Source organism: Balaenoptera physalus (genome assembly GCF_965194825.1).
Source record: "Balaenoptera physalus genome assembly, chromosome: 1".
NCBI lineage: Eukaryota > Metazoa > Chordata > Mammalia > Artiodactyla > Balaenopteridae > Balaenoptera > Balaenoptera physalus.
In genome coordinates, this window is record NC_138882.1 from 185,986,946 (window position 1) to 186,011,098 (window position 24,153).

Genomic DNA, 24,153 nt, shown 5'->3' on the forward strand with positions numbered 1-24,153 from the left:
CCAGCCTAGAGACACGGACAGATCTTTCAAAATATTAGCTGCAGGGACACAAGGCTTTAGTTATTAGCTTTTTAAATTTTTCAAAGTGTTTAACTCCATGAAGAGCAAAGCAACCAAACTGGGGCAGCTCATTCTTGTCGAGAGGGAGCTGACCACCTGCTTGGGGACTCCTCAGCTGAGTATGTGGGTGCTGCCACGTCCAGGCGCTGCTGTAAGAACGGGTGACACAACAGACCTCACGCTGCTCTTTCAGACCCGAGGAAATGTCAGCATCCACAGCCTGGGAAGAAGGCTTCTGGCTAGAAGGAAAACTCGGGACCACCTCGTCCATCCCCCACTTCGGGCAGACCAGGAACTACCAACCTTGAGGCAAAATACGTGCCCAAGGCTAAGCTACCGAGGCAGGGACGGATAAGGAGCTTGTCAGAGCCCTGGAGGAACAGGTGGGCGAGGTGGACACCCACTCCCTGTTCCCAGAGCAGCGCTCTTTCCAGCTCACAGCGTCCAGCTCCTCCCCGGGTGCTGTGCGTGCTCAGCGCCCAGTTTCCAGAACATTTACACCGCTAACGCTGAAAGCCGCTCCGTACCTCTCTCTGCCTCTTCCTCCCATACACCTGCCCCCAGCCCTTCTGGGGTTTCCTAAGGTAGGACTCCGTAAGCCACAAGTGTGAACATCTCGCTGAGGGAGGCCGACCGCACCTTCAGCTTCAACACCGTTCCCTGGGCAGGAAGGACACGGGCGGAGGAAAAAAAATGAGGACAAGTGCTCCCATGTAGGACTTTATGAAACTGCTTGTCTCAGCCATTTTTAATCTTTAAAAAACAAACAAACAAACAGCAATTCCGTATCAACCTAATACAAATGTTACAACTTCTTTGTTTCATTCTTCAGGGGATCCATAAATATAAAAATCTCCAGACTAGAGTGAACTGTTCGCCAAGCACAGAGGACACTGACACCCCACGCAGGAAATTATTTCACTCTTACCAAAGTAAGTTCTCCACGCACTTCTCAGCACCACCGTCCAACTGCACGTCTACTCTCTAGGTGGTATGGAAACGATGTGAATTCACAAATATTCAATCAATGCCAAACAGAAACAAGTGGGAAGAGGTCGGCCGTGGGGCTCGACAACTGCACTTTAGAGATGCAGCCTGTGAGCACCTCTCCCACATGCACCTTCATTTTCCCCCTTCACTGCTCCCAATGATGTACAAAATACAGTCCTTTCACAGCTTTTAGAAAGTTTTTTATTGGTTACAATGATGATATAAAATGCATCATTTGAATTCCCCCGTCAGTAAGTGCTTGCTAGCAACAGCATAAGAAAACTTTCTGTACATCCGACAAGCTCAAATGATTTATTTCATGCTGGAAGGGGAAAAATAGCAAACACCACTCTTAACTTGTCTGTCTATAATTAACCTCTCTCTCTCTCTCAAGGCTACGTTGGTTAAAATCAACGGACAACCCCTTTTGTATGTCAATTTGTAAATTTTAATGTTTTCATTAGAATAGTCTTTTATATCACTCTCCAACAAGAAACAATAAAATTACTAACAGCAAACTTCAATACAAGAACACTCTCCAGATTAACAACTCAAACAAAATGTAAAATGTAAATCACATATAATACAATTGAAGCGTCCAAAACAATTTAAATAATTTTAAATATTTTATTTTTAAACTGCTACAAACGCTTTATACAATATTTCAACATAAAGTCCCCATAACAGAAATGTAACAAAATGGGAATGATAGTGAAAGGGTTAAAGTGGCACAAATTCACCAAACAAGTATTAAACTACAAATTTTAAGAGGTAGATTACTTTTAAAGTTGAGAACAACAACAAAAAAAAAACAACACGAATAAAACTTAGCCATTTTCCACCAACTCTGTCATTAATTAGAGGGAAGGCATATAATAATGCATGGAGAAATGACACTTGTATACTCAGAAATAGGCCAATTCGTTGGGTTTTTTAAATCTCTATTAGAGACTGATGTGTGAAACCTGATAAGTAAATTCACTTACACTTAGGTGTAGACATACATCTATACAGGCCTGTGATGTATCCTGGGCACTGATATATTGCTACCGTCTCCGATAATACAACAGTTATAAATTAGTGCCAGATAATAATCTGAGAGGATAATGTCCATTTGGATATATAAACATGACACTGGAAGAGGCGTAAAAAAGAGTCCATATCCAATCTGGTTTCCTCTCCATTATGCTGGCAATCGGCTTGTGATAAAAAACAACAAACAAACAACAACAACAAAAAAAACAGGCTAAGAAAGAAGCTAAATGCCTCTGTCTACAATTCATTTAAAGGAAAGGCATGAAGAGCTGGTGTGACCAAAACATTATAAAACGAGTGCATCAGAATCCGTCATCCCTGAAATCTACAACAAACTACTGATAAAACAGAGAACTTGCTTTGCAAGATTAGGTTCAACTCATGCCTTTCTCTGCTCTGTGCCAAAAGCCAGGGCCACGCTCAGGTCTGAGTTACCAGTCCCAGGTCTGAGTTACCAGTCCCGTGACGAGGAGCCAGGTCAGCTAGCCCGTCCTATAGCGCCCTCCTCTGTGCATCTCAATCACCTGTGAGCCCAGCACGTGTGTTGGGCGTCAGCGAAGAAGCGGACGCCTGACTCTAACCAGGGCAACAAGAAGCCCGCTGGCAATCAGCTGTGTGTTAGGGTTTCTGAGTCAGCTTCAACTGGTCTTGCAAGCTTGGTAGATTTCATATCCTTTGCCGTAGTGCTTATCCTAAGTTGAGCATGCATTATCTTTATTTAGTCAATTAAGGTTTGTTTTGTTTGGGGGGCTTTTCTACAGGAAGTTCCTAGAAAATAAGAAAACTGAAGATAAATGACAACATAACACAACCTTATTATGAATTGACCATGTTAAAGAAAAGGTGGGAAGACCATGGGACAAATGTTAAGACAGCAACAGGATGGCTCGGAAGGTGTGGGGGAACGTGGGTGTCCCACGCGCAAGAGACATGCTGGGAGGGACACAGACAGTCTCCTTGGAGTGATGTGGCCCAGATGGTATGTGAGAAATCAGCACCATTTTGTTTTTTTAACCCATTTCACGGTAAACGGAAAAGCTTGGTCTGGAATTGCGTTTTGCTTCTCCATCACTTATTTACGTGTCCTTAACTGGCTGCAATGGGAACATAGTACTAAACAACAACAACAACAAAAGCTGCTCTAAAAGCAGCACTGAAGAATGTAAAAATGCCTTGGGATTTACAAAGATCAAAGATGGGTAAGAAGGGAGTAGAAAATGTACCTCTTTCCTTATCTTTCTGTCCTACAGTCCGTGGAAATGAGCCCTCAGCACCAGCTCTAAATGCAGTCCCACCGACAAGCCACAGGTGGGCTCCAACCCGACCCGCGGAAGGTGAGCCCGACACAGCGTTCGCTGGATTAAGAGCTGTAACAGGAGAATCTAGTCGGTGTTATGTCTCTGAGGCTTTGTCCTAAGAAAAGGATTTGGAGCACATGCCTTTTTCACACCCGGATTGGCACAATGGCTTGTGCTACAGGAAATGACCAAATGGCAAATTCTGCTGAGCTCTCAGCGTAGAATGGAAAACTGACGTCGTTCTCACGGCTGACTGCAAGTGTATACTTGAAAATCTGTGGAATCCTACACTGGCATTTGAATGTAAAGCGTCTGAGTGCTGAGGACTAGCCCTTAATCACAGTTATGATGAAACACACAGGAAAAGGGTGTGCTGACAGGTCCGGGGTAAGTCCTCGAACATGCAGTGGAGCAAGGACAGCGAAATCACTGAAAACCAGAGTTAAAGTGGATATTTCCAAACCTGTGCTATGAAATCACCCCTGAATAAAATTTACAAATAGAAATATACTGAAAAGGGAAGAAGACTAGTTAAAACAACTCCTTGCCAGTGTAGTACAACAAACATGGAAAAGGACGAAGCCTCCACTAAGAGCCCTGGGCTGACACCGACGGACCATCACATCCCCAGGCCTGCGCCTAGGATCCCGGCTTTATACCAAATTCACTACAAGGTACTAAGACGACCACAACTCTCTGAAGAATCGCCCACTCTTCTGCCCAGATGATCAAAATATGATGCCCCCTGAACACTCATTTTGTAATTCCCAAAAATACTTCCCAAGTTTATGGTCATGGAAGCCTGCTGCTACCATCTACAGTCAGAATAATACCCGTGTCTTCTTAGCTGATTGTTCCTTGTTTCCTTTTAGGCCAAATTTCATTCCAGCAATGTTAACTTTCAAACAAAGCAAAATAATTAAAACTAACTGGGGCAAAGAATAGAGACACAATTTTATTAGGCACTTCAGTCCTTTGCAGTCTTAAGGGTTCTTCAAAAGCACTGGATGAACTTCACTCATCGAGAGTTTCCCTTTATAGTACATTACTTTTTTCTTATCAACTTTACCCTTGAACTGTATTAATGGGATCCAGTACAAAATAAGTGATTCTTTCAGATACTATTGGAAACAAAGGAGAATACACATATACATTCTAAAGCATCAACCACCTGGGAAATGTTTTTCAGTACAGTCCGTGAAAATGACGGCATGTTCTGGGTTCTTTAACCTTGAAAAGGACAGTTCAAGAATGTCCTGTTGTTGTGGAACTTCCCAAACACAGACTGAGTACAAGGAGGTACACAGTGAAGCTGCTACAGGCAGGAAGTCTGGACAGCTGATAAACAGGTGTTTACTTTCACCAGGACTAACTAAGCTCCAAGACGCTGCATACACGTTATGTCAGTAAGATCTACCGTAACTGGTTATTTAGTATTTTTATGAAGTAGCTTTAAAAAAAAATCTGATCCTTTATTCCTACAGTCAATCATCCCAATCAACCCTTGGCTGATGATTCTTCTCTCCATCTTCAGCCACGACTTATGGCGCACCAGCACCAAGAACTCTGCCTCGTCGAATGTGCAGTGATACCAGCATCTCTGAGCCCTTGTGACCTTTCCAAACGGCAGTCACCTCCCAGTTAACTGATTCTGTTTGCTTAAAACACCAAAGAATTTTCAGACACTGGAAGTTACAGCCAAGAGCCTAGAGTCCTGCAGCTCACTCTGAAAGGACCGGATTTTACAATACTTTGCAGAAATTCTAGCTGATGATGAATAACTTCACCTGAGATGAACCTGTAGGCATTATTCAGGAAACCACAGGAATACCAAGAGTGCACTCCACTCATGTTTGAACTAACTTAGAAAGTCTGAGAAGTCAATGGAACAAACTTAACTCCTGCCCTATGTTTTTACCTGTCGCTAAGAACAGTTCTTAATATAGGAAGAACACAGGATGAACAGTGAAATCACCTCAGACCTAAGATGGGCTCTGGCATCACGCTGGGGAAACAAAGGCACTGACAAGTGGGGTGACCTGCCCTCCGTCCCCACCCGCACCGGAAAGAACCATGGCCCGGCCTCAGCAGGCACTCTCTCCTCCTCCCGCCCGTGGGAATCTGGCTGTTTATCACCCTATGCCTGAGAACAGGAGCGAGTGGGAGGACATATGGCATTTTAAAAGGAATAGGGTGCTGTGTTTTGATTTATTTTAACCAAGAGGCAAGTTTTTAAAATTAAAACGCAATAAAAGCAAGCATGAATAGTAAAAAGCAGTCTCAGTTGCTAGAACTGCACTTAAGTCACAGAAATATTAAACCAGGTTGTAACGTGGTTTTAATGAATTCCGTGATCCATCTTAACGTAAGAAGTAAGCTATGATCAGGAAATAATACAAGTGACACTGGGATACCACCCAAGATATAAAGGGAGTTTGAGAGAATTTCACCTTTTCATAGTAGGGTGCTTTGGGGAGCTTTTCATGGCTTCAAATCCAATTCATAACTGGCCCTATTAAAGAAACTGTACCACTTTGTGAGTCCTACGCCTGAAATAAAAGCTGTATGTATCCATCTCTACAACAGCCAAAGCACCGACCCTCCTTCACGCCGGCCTATACCTTAAGCAACAGCTATTTCCTTTAAATGCTTATGTCAAAATCGTGCAGGAAAAAGGAAAAGAAGCCATTGGGCAAAGACAGTGTTTTCTTCCAACCGTCTTTCCCCCCTCGCTCTTGAGCTCTGAATTCCTCCGGCCCTGGAGCCTCGCTTACCTGAAGTCCTTCAGCTCCTGCTTGCCACTGCCGTCCTCCCTCCTGTTCTCACTCGGGTCGGCAGCAGCTGCCAGCTGCAGGCTTCGGGTGATTGGCCCCCCACTTCGTTCTCTAGATTTTACATTGAACCTGTCCGTCCGTTTCCTACTGGCCGAGGCCGATTTGCTCTGTAGGACGGCTCTGCTTTTCTGTGCCCTCACGTGCAGGCTCCGACACGTCTTGCCCGAGAGCTGAGCTGCATGATTCTTGGCTGCAGCTCTGGGCTTCTTGCTCTCGTTGTGAGTCATTTTGGCCATTCGTATCGGGCTTGAGTTCCTTAAGGAGGAGCTTGGTTTTTTGGACTTAACCGAAGCTGCAAATTTAACATTCTGCTTGGACCTGAAGGACGAGGAGGGCGGTGGGACCTGTGCAGGGCCCGAGCTGCGAGCTCTGGTCTTGCCCAAAGGCGCCTGCATGCTCTGCATTTTGATCTCTGCGTCCGCTGTCCGTCTGCGGTGGCTGCTGCTGTTGGTTTTGTCACTACCTGCAGGTGACGGGTGTCCTCCTTTCTTGGATGAATGGGAAACTTTTTTTTTGGAAGGAGAAAGAGGTTTCTTGGGGCAGCTGAAAGCGGCGTGCTTGTTCAGGCTCCCGATGTACGTGAACTCCCTGTTGCAGTACGGGCAGATGTGCGAGGACGACTCAGGAGCGTTTTTTAGGTCGGCTTTCTGCTTTGCAGATTTGTTTTTTTGAAGGATGGCTTTCTGGACAAGCTGGTTTTTTTTCTTCAACGCATTTAACTTGAGCTTATTGGAGGACATTTTGCTGAGCTCAACGCTGAAGTTCAGTCTTTTGGGCTGTCCCATGCGTCTGAAGGCATTCTTCCCAGAGTTGTCCAAAACCACCACACCGTTTCTGGGCTGCACAGTCTGTTTCAGTGGGACTGGATTTTTCTTCGGGGTATACCTCTTCTTGTCACTAGCGGAAGCACATGCCAGGATGTGTCTGTGCAGCTCAGGCATGTTGTCCACACCTTTCCCACACTTGGTGCAGCGAATGGCGGTAGTAAACGTCTGTGGGATATTGTGTGTAGTGAAATTCGTGGCCGTCACACCAATGCCCAGGGGGTTGCGGTGATGGTACTGAAATGGAGGAGGTTTAAAGCTTGGGTAATGTTGATTGAGACCCAATCGAACATCTGGATCTTTCGTCTTTATTCCAGAAGCCATTATTTTTATGGTCGTGTAAAGCTCTTCTGAGGAATCGTTCAGCTCTTCTTCTTCTTTAGACGTTTCTAAAGGATCTTCTGGCAAACTCTGCATATGCTCTACGTGGGCCTTGCTGGGATCCGTAAAGTTCTGGGGTCTCAGGGTGCCACTTTCAAACTCATGGTGTGTGCACACTTTATCGGGGTGGAGATCTCGCTGGTGCTGCTGCAGATTGCACAAAAACGCAAATTCTTTTTTACAAACCGAACACACAAAGATATTCCCAACTCCATGAAGCAAAAAGCGATGTTCTGACAAATCAGTTTTAGCCTTAAAGAGCTGCACACAAAATTCACATTTGAAGGGCCATTCCTCGGCATGAATGGATAAATGTTTGGTTAGATCTTTAATGGAAAGAAAAGGTGATTCACAGACGTTGCAGACAAAATTTTTGTTGAATGTCTCCTGAACGATATCCCGCGCAGTGGCAGACTGGGATTCTTCCCTCGCTTTCAGACCTTCATTCTCTAATTCCTCCTGTTTAAAAGATATCATGGGGAGACAGGCTTCTAGATTATCCCCAGAGGAAACCACAGACGATACCACTGAGAGAGGAGGTGGCGAAGGAGAAGAGGAGGAGGCGGAAGAAGAGAATGAAGGCGAAGAAGAGGAGGAGGAAGATGACGAGAGTGTCGGAGGCCCCGGTGAAGCAGCAGACGTAAGGGGCTCCACGGAAGGAATGGGAGATGGCGAGGGAGACACCGTTGGGGAAAGAATTGGAAGTGGGGACTGTGCGGTGGCATTCGAGAGTGGAGAGGGACACGGATGAGGGGATGCCCCGGAAGCGGGGGCTGGAAGAGGTACAGTAGGAAGCAGTGGAGGGGGTGGGGTGGCAACAGTTAACACAGGAGGACAGGGTTGGGGGGAAGAGGGATTGGTTGGGGTCAAGAGAGGCGGCAGCTGCCCGGAAGAAAGGGAAGATGTCTGCAGGGCAGGTGACGAAGGAGAAGACTCGCCAGGAGGGGCAGATAAGCTAGAGTCGGGACCAAGGTCAGGGTCCGGCTGAGGACCTAGGGGTTTACAAGGACTGGGGCTCCTGGTCACATCTGGAGCATTTTCTACAGGTAAGTCGATGCCATTGTATTCATTGAGAAGGACCTTCTGTAGCATGCAGGTGGTTGGTTTCTTTTTCTTTACAGCACTGCAGGCTGGCTGCACCAAATGATTTTCTTTGAATTCCTTGCCTTCAGAGTCACTACTAGGCTTTTTATGCACACTGAGATCTAACACAGATTCCCACTGGACTGGAGCCTTGCCCGTACCCTCAGCCTTCTGTTTTACCCCACTGGATAAATCCAGTGGCTGCTGGTTGCATACATTGCTAAAAGTAGAACTAGCTGCCCACTCTTTAGATACTTTATATTCATCAAAGCCTGGAGGGCTCCCAGTTTCTCTCTCATCTCTCCCAGACAAACTCCATGCTGGTGAGTTGCTATGACTTTCTAATTTGGGCTTTTTGGAACTTAGCACTGCCTCAGTCCACATGGCTTTCCCATCGCCTGGCTTTCCGAAGTCTCGAAGGGCAGGACTGTGTTGTGGAGAGCTGGGGGGAGAGCTGGTCCGCCTCTTAAACCTGCTCGAGGTCACAGGCAGCATCGACGCAGGAGTGGACACACAGACGGGACCTAATTTAGGTATTTCAGTGGCTGAAATCCCTGCAGGAGGAGTTAGTTTATCCTGGGTTTGAAGAAGTTGTTTGAGCTTTGATGACAAGTACACATTTTTCTCTTTGTGGAACGATACGGCCTCCGTGGTTGATATGCTGAGAGGCAGACTCAAGGAACACGAAGGCGCTACGGGCTCAGACTCGGTCTCAGCTTTAATTCTGGGCAACACAGGAGGACTGGCAGTCCTCCGTTTCTTGGGCTCGCTGTGTGTGCTGCTGGAAGGCTCTTTAGGAAGATCATCTGTTACAGGGACCTGTGTGGTCTTTATATTTTGAGTTATTTCCACTGTAACCGGAGCGAGCAGACAGTTGATACCATACAAGTCTGCCGAACTGGATTCCATCTCAATAACGTCACAATTACTGGTGCTGCAGCTGGTCTGAATTTTCCCATCAATATAGTAATTTAAATTTTCAGAGATATTGCTAGAAATATCCATGATGTACACGTCGTCTGCCTCCCCCTCCTCCTCTGGCTCTGTGCTGGGTACGTAGACACTCTGGGCAGGCGCGGCCTGCTCTGCTGGGGGCTGCTGCTCTTCGAGGAGACCCCCTTTCCGCCGCACACCTTTGGGAATCAGGTGACGCTCGTGAACCCTGCGCTGATGCCGCCTCATGTTAGTGTGAGTTCCAAAAACCTTTTTACAGTATTGGCACGGATGAAGCTCTTTCACTTCTCCGTTCTCTTCTGCAACAGAAGAAGTTACTGTGTCTTGGGAAGCCTTCTCTGAATTCAAGGTCAGGGAGTCTTGCCCAAGACCGGGGGGCTGCGCGTCATCCTTCGGAGGAGCGGCGTCCCCGGGCGCCTGGCCATCGGCTGGGGCCTCCGGCGGCCGGAGTGTCAGGCTGGGCTTCCGCTTCAGCCCCGCCTCGTGGCGACGCTCGTGCCGCCGCCTGTTGATCTGCGTGCCGAACGCCTTCCCGCAGTACTTGCACTTGAAGGCGTGGTTTACCGTGGATATGTGGATGTGCATGTGCCGTTCCAGCCCCTGTTTGGTCGTGAACTTCCTCTCACAATGCTGACACGGAAACAGAAACGTTTCAAACACGTCACCATTGGCCTCTTCTTTAGCTTTGGGAATTCTGATAGCAGGTGCTACCTCTGGAGAGTCTTCAAGAGCGTCCTTCGGAACAGTTTTTGGTTCTTCTAATAAATCCTCTGGCTTCTCGTCACATCGTATCTCCGGCTCTTTCGTGGAGCTTTCATCTGGCACGTCAGCTGCTTCCTCCTCCTCTTCGTCCAGCTCCTCCTCCTCCTCCTCCTCCTCCTCCCCCTCCTCCTCCTCCTCCTCTTCCTCCTCCATGTCGTTCGCCTCACTACGTGCTGCTTCCAGCTCCGCGGCTGGTCCCGCCTGGGGGTCCTGGGCAGGGGGCGGGAGGGCGAGCTCCGGAGGCACATCCTGACTCACCACCTCCTGAAGGGCGGCCGTCTGCTCGGCGGCGGAAGCGGAAGGCTTCTCGTCTGCGTCTCTGGGGCCTGGAAAGCACAGGGAGGCAGAAGCACGGAAGTGAGGGCACACACCAGCCACTTGTGATCAGTTTCCATTATTCACGTTATTTCTCTTACCCCCTAAATGTGTAAGGGAGGTCGTAACAAAACACAGCTCTACTTTCTCGGTTATAAAGTTGTACTGCATAAAATTCCATTTCACTCATTCAACAAATGTTTACAGAGCACCTGCTCTGTACCAGGCAGCTCAGTGGGCAGTGAGGATACAATGTGAACAATAAACGCCTAAAGGAGCTTAGGTTCTTTTGTGTTTCGTCGCATACATATAAACACATTTTTGTTTACAGAAAGTAGTGCTTAAAACTGTGTTGGAGTAGTTGAGACTGAAATTCAAGATACGATGGTCATGAATTCCAATTTTTCATGATTCCAAACGGAAACAAGAAAATTGCTAAACATATTACCAGGTTAGATTCTTACTGGTCTGTCTTGAATGCAATGATTCTCTCCCTCCTTCCTGACTGAAACTATATACTGAGAGCTAGAACATTTTCCAAAATCATGCGATCATAATTTTTCACGTAAAAGGAACTTCGGAGCTCACTTCTTCCAAGGCTGATTAAATTATGGAGGACTTAGGAGTACCTCAGAGAAGGAAAAAGAAATCTGAAGTCACTTCTGAGTCTCTACTACACCCAGGAGGAATCCAGCCCAGCCCAACGTGAGGTGACTGATGCACAGGTGGACTCGCCAGCAAGGTGACAGGCGAGCAGAGACCTAAAGAAAATGAGTCATGCAAACATCTGGGGGACGGAAGCCCTCTGGACAGAGGAAACAGTAAATGCATAAGCTCTGAGTCAAGAGCATGTTAGATGTGGTCAAGGAACGGCCAGGAAGTCGTAGAGGCCGTAGGGCGAGGAGGGGCGGTCCATACGGGGGGAGAAAGGAGAGCAGGAGATGAGATCAGCTCATGCAGAGACTTGTAGGCTGTTGGCCTTTACTTTGAGTAAAACAGGGAGCTACCGGAAAGTTCTAACAGAGAAATATATGATCGACTGAAATACAAGAGAATCGCTCCAGGTGCTACGAGGAAGACAGTAAACTGTAGATGGACAAGGGTGGAGGCAACCCCACTATATCTTCCAGGAGAAGAGACGAGAGTGGCTTGGGGAGGTCGTAGGAAGTGGTCAGACTCTGGATTCTTTTGCAGATGAAGCTGACAAGATGTGCTTGTTGACTGACTACGGTGGGTGGTGGTGGAGGAGGAAGGGTCAAGGAGGATTCCACAGCAACTGCCGTTACCCTGCTCACTAAACTGCATTAGACGGAGAGAAAAGCAAGTCTGGTCTGTGTGCGTTTGTGTGTGTTGGGGGGAAACTAGAGTTTACTCTGGATGTGCTGAAGTTTGAGGTACCTCATAAATATCCAAGTAAAGATATTAAGTAGTTATATATGACTCACGGTCGAAAAGAGGCTAAGCCTAGAAATGGCTAAGTCCTCAGACTAGAAATGGCACTTGGAGCATGGGTCTGGACGACGTCACTTGGAAAGCGAATGCAGACAGAAGAGGGGGGATGGCTGTATCCCCCAGATGACTCCAGTACCCAGGGTTCGGAGGAATGGCCAGGGAGGTATCTGGAGAGCCAAGAGAGTGGCAGCCCTTAAACTAAGGAGGGAGTGATCAGCTGTGTCCAGAACTGCTAATGGGCTGGGTAAGATGGGAATGAGAATTGAACATTCCATTTGCTACGGTGGAGGTGTGGTGATGGTGACAACAACAGTTTTGGTGGAGTAGTGGGGGCAAAGGCCTAAAGGAGTTCAGAAGAGAACAGAAGGAAGGAGAGACAGGGAGACTATAAGCAACTCTCTCAAGTTCAGCTGTAAAGGAAAGCAGAAAAATGGGGGTAGCGGCTACAAGGAAACACAGGGACAGCAAGGGCCTCTGAGACAGGCGCTGTTATAGAGCGTTTAATGCTGATGGGGATGGCCCACGATACTGCTTTCTCTACAGGACCACCTAACCCTCTGTTGAATTACACCCCCTTTTACTGCAGATACCTGAAGAGCTAAGAATGGGTCTGTAGAGGAAGCAGAGCTACTCTGACTTCTCCTGGTTCTATTAACTGGCTCTCCCCCTATTCACTGGACAAGTATTTACTGTACATCAGTACTAGGTGAATAAGGCCACCAAGATCCTTATCCTTATAGAGCTCCACTTTAACAGGAGCGAGGCAAGCAGGCAACACTACTACAATGAATTAATGGTCAAGCTTATGGAAGTACACGGTTAACAAGGCACAGGACAGAAGCCCACGGGAGGAACATCCAGTGGCTTGGTTAATTGATCAGGGGAGGCTTCTTAGAGAAAGTACTAAGCAGGCAGAACCTGAAGGACAAGGATAGAAGAGGAAAATCAAGCAGGAGCAATCAAAACATGCAGCACACTGTAAATTAGTGTGGACTTAGCTGGAGGCAATGGGGAGCCATTAAGATATTTTAAAGCAGGAGAGTGCCATTTGGGAGATTTGGCTGCAGTGTGTATTAAGGGGTTGGGAAGAGGCAGAAAACCAATACTGATGCAGTGGCATTAGAAGGGAGAGGTTGGCTACCTACACTGAGAGATGGAAACGGAAAGAAGCAGAAGAGGCAGAAAAAAAAGCGGTCAGATCATGGAGATACGCTACCGGAGTCCTGTAAACAAACTTGGTGACTGCCTGGATACAGGGGACAAGAAAGGGTTTTAAAAGCCCACCTTTTCAAACTCTGCACATGCAAGGTATTACTATAAGCTCAATGATTCCGTCCTAGTCCTCCTGCTGTTTCCTAGGAATATCGGTCTTCCTTTTTCCCCATCTACCACTACATCCACTAGCAATAAGGTTTCTGCCTCTAAATGGACACCAGCCTTCTTTCCTCCAGACATATTTCTTAAATTGTATGAGTTTTCCACAAACTGGGAAACCAGTCATTTGATGGTAGTAATGTATTTCAAATTAGGAGCTAACTCCCTTTCCAAATACATTTTCAACAAAGACCCAGCACATTGCTAAAAAAAAATCAAAATGAGACAAAAGAAATGAAAATAACATCTCTAAGGCTCAAAAATTTCTTTATACAGTTCATTTTTAGCCAAAATCCATGGCTTCTTTTAATGGAAATATTTTTTCTATGATTGGTAAACAATCCCAGATTTCAAACTGCCCAAAGTAATATGAACCAAAATGTGCACGGCTCTATGAACCAAAGTGTGTCCACGCTCGAGGTCTGGTGAGTTTTAAACATAAAGGATGGTTTGGGGAACACAAGGAAGAGTCTGAACTACCTGCTCAGTATAGAGACTACTTTCTGAGGACCAAACAGAACATGCAGGAGAAGCTGACAGCCACAACGTAGAGAACCAATCAAATACTGACCAGCTGTACCACAAGCAAGCAAAACATTAAGTATCTTTTCTTCACAGGACCTGATGTTATATCAGGAAAAAATAACTGTTCTGAATTATTGAATGGGAGACGGGACTGTTGGATTGTTTTTTCATTCTGCCACTAATAGGTAGTAAGGTTCTTTAGTATTTTTGCTATTGTCCAAACAAATGTCTTAGCAAACCTGCTATCAGCAGGCAGAACTTTTTTTTTTTATAGGTAGGGCTCTGGGAAATAAATTTGTCTATTCTTGCTTCGTAAGATGCCACAAAAAATTACAATCCTTTACGAATGTCATCCCCACAAACAGTGCTAATAAAATGATTATAAAAGGCATCCACAATATTTTGTTGGGTTTTTTTTTTCCGCAAATGTTTTTTGAAAGAGTCACAGCCTGTATTTTGAAATCTGCCTGTTTGGGTCACTATGAACTCTTGAGCAAGCCCGGTCTGTTGCATGAATTTGCCACATAACAAATTAAGACACACACCGCCCCCTTCACTTCTACTGGCAAGAGTCTCGACATGGTGTCTCAACGGCACCCAGCACAGGGCAATCTGCCTTCCCAAGTAACATTCAATCCCCGTCTCCGGGAATTCTTACATCGTGGAGGGCCTAGAATATTTATTCTCAGAAGGGGCTCTAAAGAAGAAAGTTTTGTGGGGAGAAACATGAAGAGATAAAGTAGGAATTTAAATTCTAAGAACAAAGACAAACTTTTCATTCTGATATATAAAATCAAAGGTGCTTGATATGTTTTAGTGAGTTTTTAATTGAAGTAAAAAAACAGAAAGAGAAGTATAGCAAGGTGAGGCGTCTACACAGTAAATACACTGGTGTGCTCATCCCAACCCAGCGACGGACTAGTTCTGGCACCCCAGAAGCCCCCCTCCTGTCCCTGCCACTAAATACAATCACACAGGATGTTTCACTTTATTTTAACCAGGGAATAACTCCATTCTTAACAAGGAAGGTTTTCAATGATTTTTTTGAAGGGGAGGTTAGGCTCAACTTCCCACATTAAATTCAGGCGACCTTTTTGCTGTTTAAACGTTTATGGTTCTTGGATGATTCTCAGAAGGGCATTCCAAGGAGATACAAAGTCAAAGTAACTGGTGGCAATGTATACCCGAAACATACAGGTCCAATACCCAAGCTTACCTTCCACAGAATCTCTCATATTTGCAGAGGTGGAATCTGGCTCACTTGTCTTCAGCTGTATGTCTTCAGTTTTGTTTGCTTTGTTTTTATTTTCTTGGGATTTTTTCTTCCCTGAAACACAATATTTATTTATTTGTTTTGTTCGTTCAGTCACTCATTATTATCCTGAATTCTTGGAGACAATTACTAATTCAAACACAGCAAACTGTATATTTCTAGGCAATTATCACCTCAGATTCCTGAAGAAAGAATATGAATATGAGTACTTTTAAGTCATGTCAAAGAAAAGAAACCCATAAATCCTATATTTTTGAGAATCTCGAGTAACAGTTCCCCTCCTAGCTATAACAGCTATCAAACTAATATGTAATATACTCTAAAAAAGTTAACAACACTGATGTAAAAGGAAAATTAGATAAGAGCACTAATTTCAATGCCACACAAATAATAGGAACTGGCAGAAGTCTAGATATTTGTAAGAAGCACATTAGAGAAAATTAACATGTTATAACTTGGGGCCCTTTTAGTTAAGACATTATCCAGACTTGTCAAAGTAAAGCAACAGAAGCAGAGATGTTGCTGAATGGCATGGGATACTCCCATGCACCACAGCTCAAATATCAAATGCAGAGTAATTCTGGATAATTCACTGTCAGCCCGCATGGCACTCTGAGGGTCCCAGGTCCAGCACAATTCAGCATTTCATTAACAACTCGCAGAATGGAAGTCAGGAAACACTAACTGCATTCCAAGTGATAACACAGTTCAGAAGATAAGACTGAAATGCAACACGTATCTGACGAGCTGGAACAATGAACTAAAGTCAGCGAGATATCCAACATGGAAGGACAATTCTTCTCTGTGGAAGTGCTAATACGGAAGGTCTGGAAGCTCAGTCTCTTTGGGATTTAGTCAGAACCTGTGTGACCTTGTTCCATTTTTTCCATTCTACGTTTCTTACTCCTGGTGGCTTTTGGTTTTCAGTTTCAGATTCAGAATAAGTCCCTTTCCATCTCCCCAAACCTTCCTTCTCTTTCTGCGACGCTCTCCCCAGCCAGGCCCCAAATAGCTCCCGGAGCTGTCCTTTCCCTTTCAGAACAAGCCTCCTGACACCTTTTTATCTCTGGTCTAGTAAAATGACAAACTAGAAACCACTCAGAGCTTCTGGAAAACGGTATTCTCCTTAACAGATAATCACTAGAGAGGAGAATAATTAACTAAAATACAGACAACAGATGAAAATGAGGTCAGAGACATAAAATACCACCACTGCAAAGATCAGGATTAAAAACAGAAACATCAATTACAATACAAAGCAAATATTAACCCTAAAAAACATCCCCAGATTTTGATAAATATTTGAGATGCAAACAAGAAAAAAGAAGTATAAAATACTTAATAATCAGCCATTTAATTTGTTAGTCTTAAAAAACAAATTCTAAAATACCATTTTAAATCCCTAATTCTTCAGCCTGTTAAAAAAAAAAAAAAAAAAAGCTGTTTTTTGCAATTATATAAAACCTTCACTCAAATTCCTGATAACAACACACCAATCCGTTCACTTCTAAAGGCAGCTGAAGTGGAACCCAGGACACAAGCATATACTTCACTGGAACCACACTCTGGTGGAAACAGAAGCTGAGAGCCTGCCTGGAGATGGCCCATTCAAGTCTCCAGGTGGAAGGGTTATAAACCAATCCCCTCTGCAAGGGGCAAGGACACGAATACACCTTTTCATATTGTAAGAAGTAACCTCCTCTTTCAAGTCTTTCTCCCTTTGTCAACTTCATAGCACTTAGCCTAAATCTGATGACGACACAGGCTCTTGAAAAATACAGCTGTGTTTTAAGGGAATTTGGATTGAACCAGTTTTCTTATCCTCATTATGATATATGCCCTTCCTTGTCTGTGATGCCCGGCCCATATCAGACTACTGGTAGCAAACGATGCAGATATAAATGATGACCTGGCTATTAACATAATTGCTCTAGTAAGCGCAGTTCATGTCTGATGAGGGTCACATGAAGGGCTCCTAGTGCCACAGACACCTGATTCAAAAGTTATATTCAGACAGTTTTTTCCCTGGATCAAAACCCCCTAATTTTTATATCAGTACCACCTCATGTACCCCAAACAGGGCAAAAGAATGTGACCCTTTTCTTTTTTTTAACTAACCTCTTAACTTTCTACTTTGTACAGGTATAAACTTTTGAAATAAGTAAAACTGGAGGTGTAAACCCTACCTCTTACGCATAAACCTTACATACTTTTTTTTTTAAGTCACACTGTAAAATATAATAGAAAAACAGATGTCAATTTGTTGTAATACAATCCCTTGCAAAAGCAATTCAAAACATTTCCTGAAACCTATCAAGTGCTATATGAAGCTAGTAGCAGGTTGTACAAAAAAAGTAAACTGGCCTATATGTATAAATAGACTATTAAATAAGTAAAATTTCTAGATTTACATAAAGCAAAGCACAACTTTAACAGTACCATTCATAAATATGTACTAAGAATGAAATCATATAACTAAAAGGTAAAAGTGCTATTTTTAGTTTTATTCCCTACATAAAAGAATATTAGAACACCTAGCTGATACTGAATGTCAAATGTCTTATCCAAACCTCATCAGTGAGAAGCTGCACCATCCTCAGATCCCCCCACCCCCTTGCCACCCCTGGTATCCTCTTTAAAAACCAGGACCAGGAAAGCCTGATCTGCCCTGGGAAGAGACGCCACTTGAGGTAGGGACATGTGCATTCTACTCAGAGGACAAACGAGTACCCACCACAGGCTGCTACAAGCGTCTCGACCACAGCACGACTGACATTTGGGGAGATCACTCTCTGCTGTGGGGCTGTCTGAAGCATCAGAGGACGTTCAGAAGCATCACTGACCCCCACCCCCTAGACGCCAATAGCATGCCCCTCCTTCTATCTGTGACAAGCAAAAAAGTCTCCAGACATGGCCCAAGTCTCACCCGAAAGGAGGGAGGGGTCGTCTCTCTACATTAAGAACCACTGGGCTAAACCAGCATGGGGCTCCACAGTCTATGTATTTATAAAAATTTTTTAAGTATTCGAGTAACATTAATAAACCAATTCTAAAAACTAAGAAATGGAACAATTAAATTTACCTCCTGAGTGCCTTTGGTGAACAGTGACAGACTTAGTTTACGATGAAAATGAGTCTATCATGAATCTAATCATCACTCATTCATGGAATTGAGATTATCTGATACATAAAGAGATTTTCTCAATCTTTATCAGAATCATCTAATACATGAGTTACTTCCCATTAGGACCGTAGACTAGAGATGAAGGGGAGACTGAAATCACCTGTCCTACCTGCTATTTTTTCTGAGAGAAACTGAAGACCAGGATCCCAAGGGGACTAATCAATCTATGACAGAAGTCTGAACCCGGGTATCCTGACTCACACTTAGGTATGCCTAGTGTCACTCACAAAGCCAAATATTGTAATAACACCTGGTGGCACCTGCTATATTTCCTTAAATCAATACGTTTTTCCCCCTGATACTTGGTTTTTGTTCTATGTGCAATCAAATTAAAAGAAAACAAAAACAAAAACAACTTATAACCAAAAACAACCTGTAAGGACTTTTACAAAGGGAGGGAGATGTGTTAGTTCCTATCTGTGAGGCAGGAGGTGCCTGGAGAACTGGTCCGGCAGAGCCGCTGGGAGCCTGGTAAGTACACGTGTGCACTTACCCTCAGGTTCCTGAAGGGTCCTACATAGAGGCTCTGCCAGCTGCGTGCTCCAGTTGGTCTAAACAAGAAAGATACAGGAATGAAACACCAGGAAAGTGGAATGCAGACAATGACAAAGAACATAATGCAGGACAGGACAAAACTTCATGTATATAAGGAAAAGAAATACACACATAAAGATGAAGAAAACTGAATGAAACAGAAGAAAAACAGCAGTTATCCACTGCATCAAGGTTCTCCCCCCACCACCCTACCCCAAATAATAATCTTTGGTTCTTAGTTGGGGATCGGATGTAGTATACTTACTCTCAGGCCTATCCCATGCCCATGTTGTAAAACTGATGCCCTTATCAAGCCCTTACTGATGCCTTTAGGTGCCGTTCCGCTAGACAGCCCCAAAGTCCCAATCCATGCCTCTCATTTTACATACACGCCCAAGGACCACAGACATGAAGTCATCTGCCGGAGGTCACACAACTAAATTATCTCTAGAGGAGTCAGAATTAAAATCCAACAACTACGATACCAAAAGTGCTCTACTACATTCAGTTCTTAAGAACAATAATGCATAATATAAACATTCTTTACAAAGCACTTTATATCCATTATTTCACTTGTTTTCAACGGCAAATGAAAGAAAAGTGATATAAAGACTTACACTACCTTTATAGAAAAGGAATGATCAAATTGCAATGGAGATTTTTTTCCAGTTCAATTTTATCTTATGCCAGAAGCAAGTTATCAGTCAACAGCAAGGAGCCCCAATCTGAGCAAATATGTTAAATAATATCAATAAAATTGGATTTTCTAGAGAAATAGCTACCATATAGAGAAATCCGACAGCCACAATGACTACATTTTAAAGACGACATGTGGCATTATGCTGCTGGTGCCTGCAATGCAAGGTGCAAAACCAAAACTGCCTTAAGCATCACATGAATAATTTAAGTTCTGGACTATCTTCTACTCTTCTGATGAGCTAGACAGACACCAGGAAATTCTAAAGAATAATGTTTCAGTTAAAAATGTTCAGGCATCAGAGAGAATGCAAAATTCTAGAAGGCCTGCTCAAGTTACATTAAAAATTCATCACAACAGTGAAGGCTCATGCATTTGGTGATTGAAATGAATTAAATTTAGAACCATATGTAACTCTACGTGCACTGCCTGCCTCCTCACTGGGGAGCTGCCCAACTCTGAAGCTTAAAATCAGAATTCAGTATCAGTGCACCGAAGCAGGTCCAGCCCATCTTTGTCTGGGGAGCTTACCATCTTACTCAGACGCACAGATGATTCCAAACCAGGCAAGACCCACAATCACACCATGAAAGGTCATCAAGGAAATGGGCTGACCTGAACAGGGACCAACGCTGACCCCACCCCCCCCAGAGGGTGGGTGTGCCTGCTGCCTCCAGTTCCTCACTCACTCAGCCCTTCATCCCTGCAACGGAACTTTCATCCTCTCTACGCTACCGGAACTCCACTCGGACAGTTACCTCCGATCTTGTAATCACAAAACCCCAGATTTCTTTATCTGCCCCCAAGTCTCTCTTTGGCATTTGACAGTCTGATCAGTTTGATGGGCTTCACATCTTAAAATCCCTCTCCCGAGCCTTATGACATTACCATCTAGACTGTCCTCCTTCTGTGACCATTCTGTGGCAAAAATCTTTCTCTTCTTTCTATCTTGAAATGAGAGGCCCCCACCATAGGAAATCTGAAGACTGGAAGCATGCTTTCACACAAGGTTGAAGAAAGGCTTCAACAAAGTATTCAGCTAAGCAGAGGATACAGATCTTAGAGATGAGAACAGACATAGAATAATGGAATTAATGGGCTGTATTAAAAGGTTAAGAGAGAAAAGAACCCTAAGATTTGGAGTAGAAAGAGCCTTGAAGATGGTTTAACCGAACTTCACAAACACACTTCTCTGAGCTTTCTCTCATTACAAGAACTGCCTAAAATCTCACAGCAAGTTTGTAGTAAAACTGGGACTTTTATTCCCATCCAACTCACCATTCTATCCACCGTGTTCTAACAGCCTTGTTAGTGACACTTTGTGGGTTCCAATTTCACCCTTGAAAAGAATTAACAGTGCCATTTGCATTTCAGGCAAGTTTGAGAAATTCGTCATGAACATACAAAGTCATTATGCATCTTTTTCAATTTCTGAAAGGCAAGGGAGTGGTTTTCATGACAGCAGGCCCAAAACAAGATGAAAAGCTTAACTGGGGAAAAAGCATAAAGTTCATGTTAAATGACTTCTTTATAGGATTAAGAAAAAACCCCACTAACAAACAAGATCTCTAGCAGATCAGGTAGTAAAGAAGGGGAACCAGTGGACAACAGCAAAACTGTTAGCTGAAAGAATGGCCAAAATGATGCTGTGTGAGCTCCTTGAGGGTGGTCAGAGTTAGACCTCAGCACTGTTTCACATCTGGCAGTGGTTTAACATTCTGCACTGGGTGTGATGAGTAGAGAGAAGAGAAGCTGGAAACGGATATACAAAACTAGGTTTTCCACAAAGAATTACAGGTCATTTCAATAATCTTCTTTTTTTTTTTTTAGGCTGTGCCGCGCAGCACGTGGGATCTCAGTTCCCCGACCAGGGATCGAACCCGTGCCCCCTGCAGTGGAAGCGCGGAGTCTCAACCACTGGACCACCAGGGGAGTCCTTTCACGTATTCTTTAAAGAAAAAAAAAAGATACTGAGTTTACTACCCTGGAAGTCATCAGAAGAAAACCTGTGGCAGCAGGCCCGACGTGAGAAACTGCAACCAGAAAGGCTTCCCTGTGTAAAGGTTGACAATGTCACCACACACGCAAGAACGTGTTTATCAGATGATCAGAAGTGGCCGTTACAACTGGCCAAGGTGAGACCAGTGGGTAAACAAACCACTTGTGGCCTTAGCCCCATCAGTCCACTATGTTTCAAAGAGAGAAATTTAAAGCAGTAAGATGCTGCAACAGTTGGTTTTTACGAAAGTGATATGCTATACATTTTCTACAGATTTCTTTCACACAGAAAATAACCTTGAAATGGACCTGGTAGTAAAAAATTCTGTTATGCTGCTTGGGCAAAATTTCAAATCTTTTTCTGTAGTTAAACTCCTCACCAAGAGCTGTCTGCAATCCTGGAGGCAAATTATAAAAATAAAACCTCTCTGGTTTTAAGTTGCTCATGGTATTAAAACAGGACTCTAGGCTTTGCTTCAACAGAAACAATGGAACAAAGTTCTGGATTTTTCAGCGCTGCAGATCACAGTATAAATTCCTGGAATGCCTGCAGCCCGAGTGAGGGATTGGGGGGGGGGGGCGGAACGGGGCACAGTCTTTGCTGCTGTGGAGGCTCTGGCTCCCCGCCTCTTCCAAATGTCAGGCTGATGGAAGAACAGCGAAGATCACATCTGAAGGGAGCTTTTAATTTCTTTTTTAAAAAAAGGCTTTTAGTGGCTTTGACTGAATAATTCCAAACACTAGAAATGGTTCCCCAAATAAACTTCAGTAAATTCAAATTAAGAAAGCTTTAAATTTCCTTACACTCTTGGGAACCTCAAAAAGTCTTGTGGCATAAACAAAATGTTAGAGACTAATTAAATACCTCTGAAACTTAAAACAAGCTGCTAGCCTGTTCTGTTTTACAATCATTTTAATTTCTCAAGTTCTTCTCATGGATTTTCAGTAGCCTTTATTTTACAGGAAAAAAAAATGTATCTAAAGTCTGAAAACCTTACATATAAAAAGTGAATTGGCAACTGCAAAGTAAAGAACTTAATTCAAAGTTCAGGTGTCAGTCCCTTGTGGCCAAACAAATCAGGCCTGGGAGCTGTGCAAGGAGGTGGTGTGTTACAAGTGCCTGCAACCCTGAAACAGAGGGGAGAGCCACACCCTCGAGAATTGGTCAGTCTCAGCAAAAGGAAAGTCTATTTTCTCCTCCCAAAGCCCGTGATAAGTTTTACAATGCTATATCCTGATGAATTAATTACAAAACTTAGTTTAAAAATACTTTCAGGAAGTAAAATCTAGATATAAATCTGAGTTAACACAATTGCAACATGTAAAATTCATCCTTTACATTTGTATACAGAAATGCCCACAGGAACAATGGTCAAGCCATGTCACCAATTAATAAAATCAGGCTAAAATTTATCCACAGATGTAAACCAAAAGGACCTGCATTAAGATGGCAGGTGGCTCCTGGTGACAAGATTATTGATGAGGGTATGATACCTGTTTCTCCATCTGTTTGTATTTTCTAATTTTTCTAGATGAACATTTGGTTACATGCTGCAAAAAATAAACGATTTTTTTTAAAAGAAATACCTACAAAATCAAAATTAATGAGACAAGAGAAAACATTTCTTTTGGTTGAGATTAACGTATGTAATTTTACATCAGTACAATTTGGAAAAGGCCTCAACTTTCCACAGCAAAAAGTACTGAAGTGTTTCTCTTTTCCATCTCCTACCTGTACACCACAGCACAGTGTCCAGAATGCACTCTCCCCAGAAACACCAAATCCACCAACAGAGATACAGTGACATTTGGGATTTAAAATACATTTGACCCTTGAACAGCGCAGGGGTTCAGGACACTGACCCTCTACAAAGTCGAAAATTTGCGTATAACTTGCAGTCAGCCCCCCATATACGCGGTTCCTCCCTAGCTGGGTTTCTGCATCCTCGGATTCAACCAACCTCAGATCATTGAGTACTGTACTATTCATTATTGAAAAAAATCCGCATATAAGTGGAACCCTGTAGTTCAAACCCGTGTTGTTCAGGGTCAACTGTTCATGACAGACATTACTAAATAGCCCTAACTGCTTAAGCATTCACATTACCACTGTGAGCCTTTTGCTATATATCCTTCAATTCTCTTTGCCATGCACCACATTACTTCAAACAAAAAATTGATTTGTCTCCTCCTTTTGAAAAGCCACACACCCCCTATTCTTTTTCTTGTTTCAATGTATTTGGTTATCATACCCATAATTATTTAAGTCAAAAATCTAATTTAAACAATCACCCTGAGTACCTCCCAGGTATAAGCTGAGGGTCAATGTCTTGGCAGTCAACTATGATAATCATGAGAGTCTTGTTCACTAGCTTTTATTTTGCTTCTCCTAAAATGTAAAAATTTGGCAATGGCATTTGAATATGACACATTTTGGTAGAGGTTTAAGCAATTCATTTATAAACACAGAAGAATTTATAGCTACTACACTACCAAATCACTGGGATCTACCATGAAATGAGACGCTTTTATTCCAATATAATTTTTAAGACTCTTCATCACTATTGCTAAATGAGCTCA

General features: G+C 43.7%; 1 protein-coding gene across 7 annotated transcripts in view; it reads right to left on the minus strand.

Annotated features, from left to right (window-relative positions):
* PRDM2 (PR/SET domain 2) overlaps window positions 1-24,153 on the minus strand; it is a 118,463-nt gene that overhangs the window by 29,395 nt on the left and 64,915 nt on the right. For 4 of the 7 annotated variants that reach the window (XM_082417035.1, XM_082417039.1, XM_082417036.1 and 1 more), the window contains 2 exons: window positions 15,104-15,214; window positions 6,158-10,547 (listed from right to left, as the gene is read on the minus strand). In XM_082417035.1, coding sequence (XP_082273161.1) covers window positions 6,158-10,547; window positions 15,104-15,214 — 4,501 coding nt within the window. Of the gene's footprint in view, window positions 1-1,237; window positions 2,854-3,308; window positions 10,548-15,103; window positions 15,215-18,837; window positions 18,896-20,853; window positions 20,915-24,153 lie in introns of those variants that run through there. The other 3 variants (XM_082417040.1, XR_014251775.1, XM_082417038.1) reach the window with 3 other exon arrangements.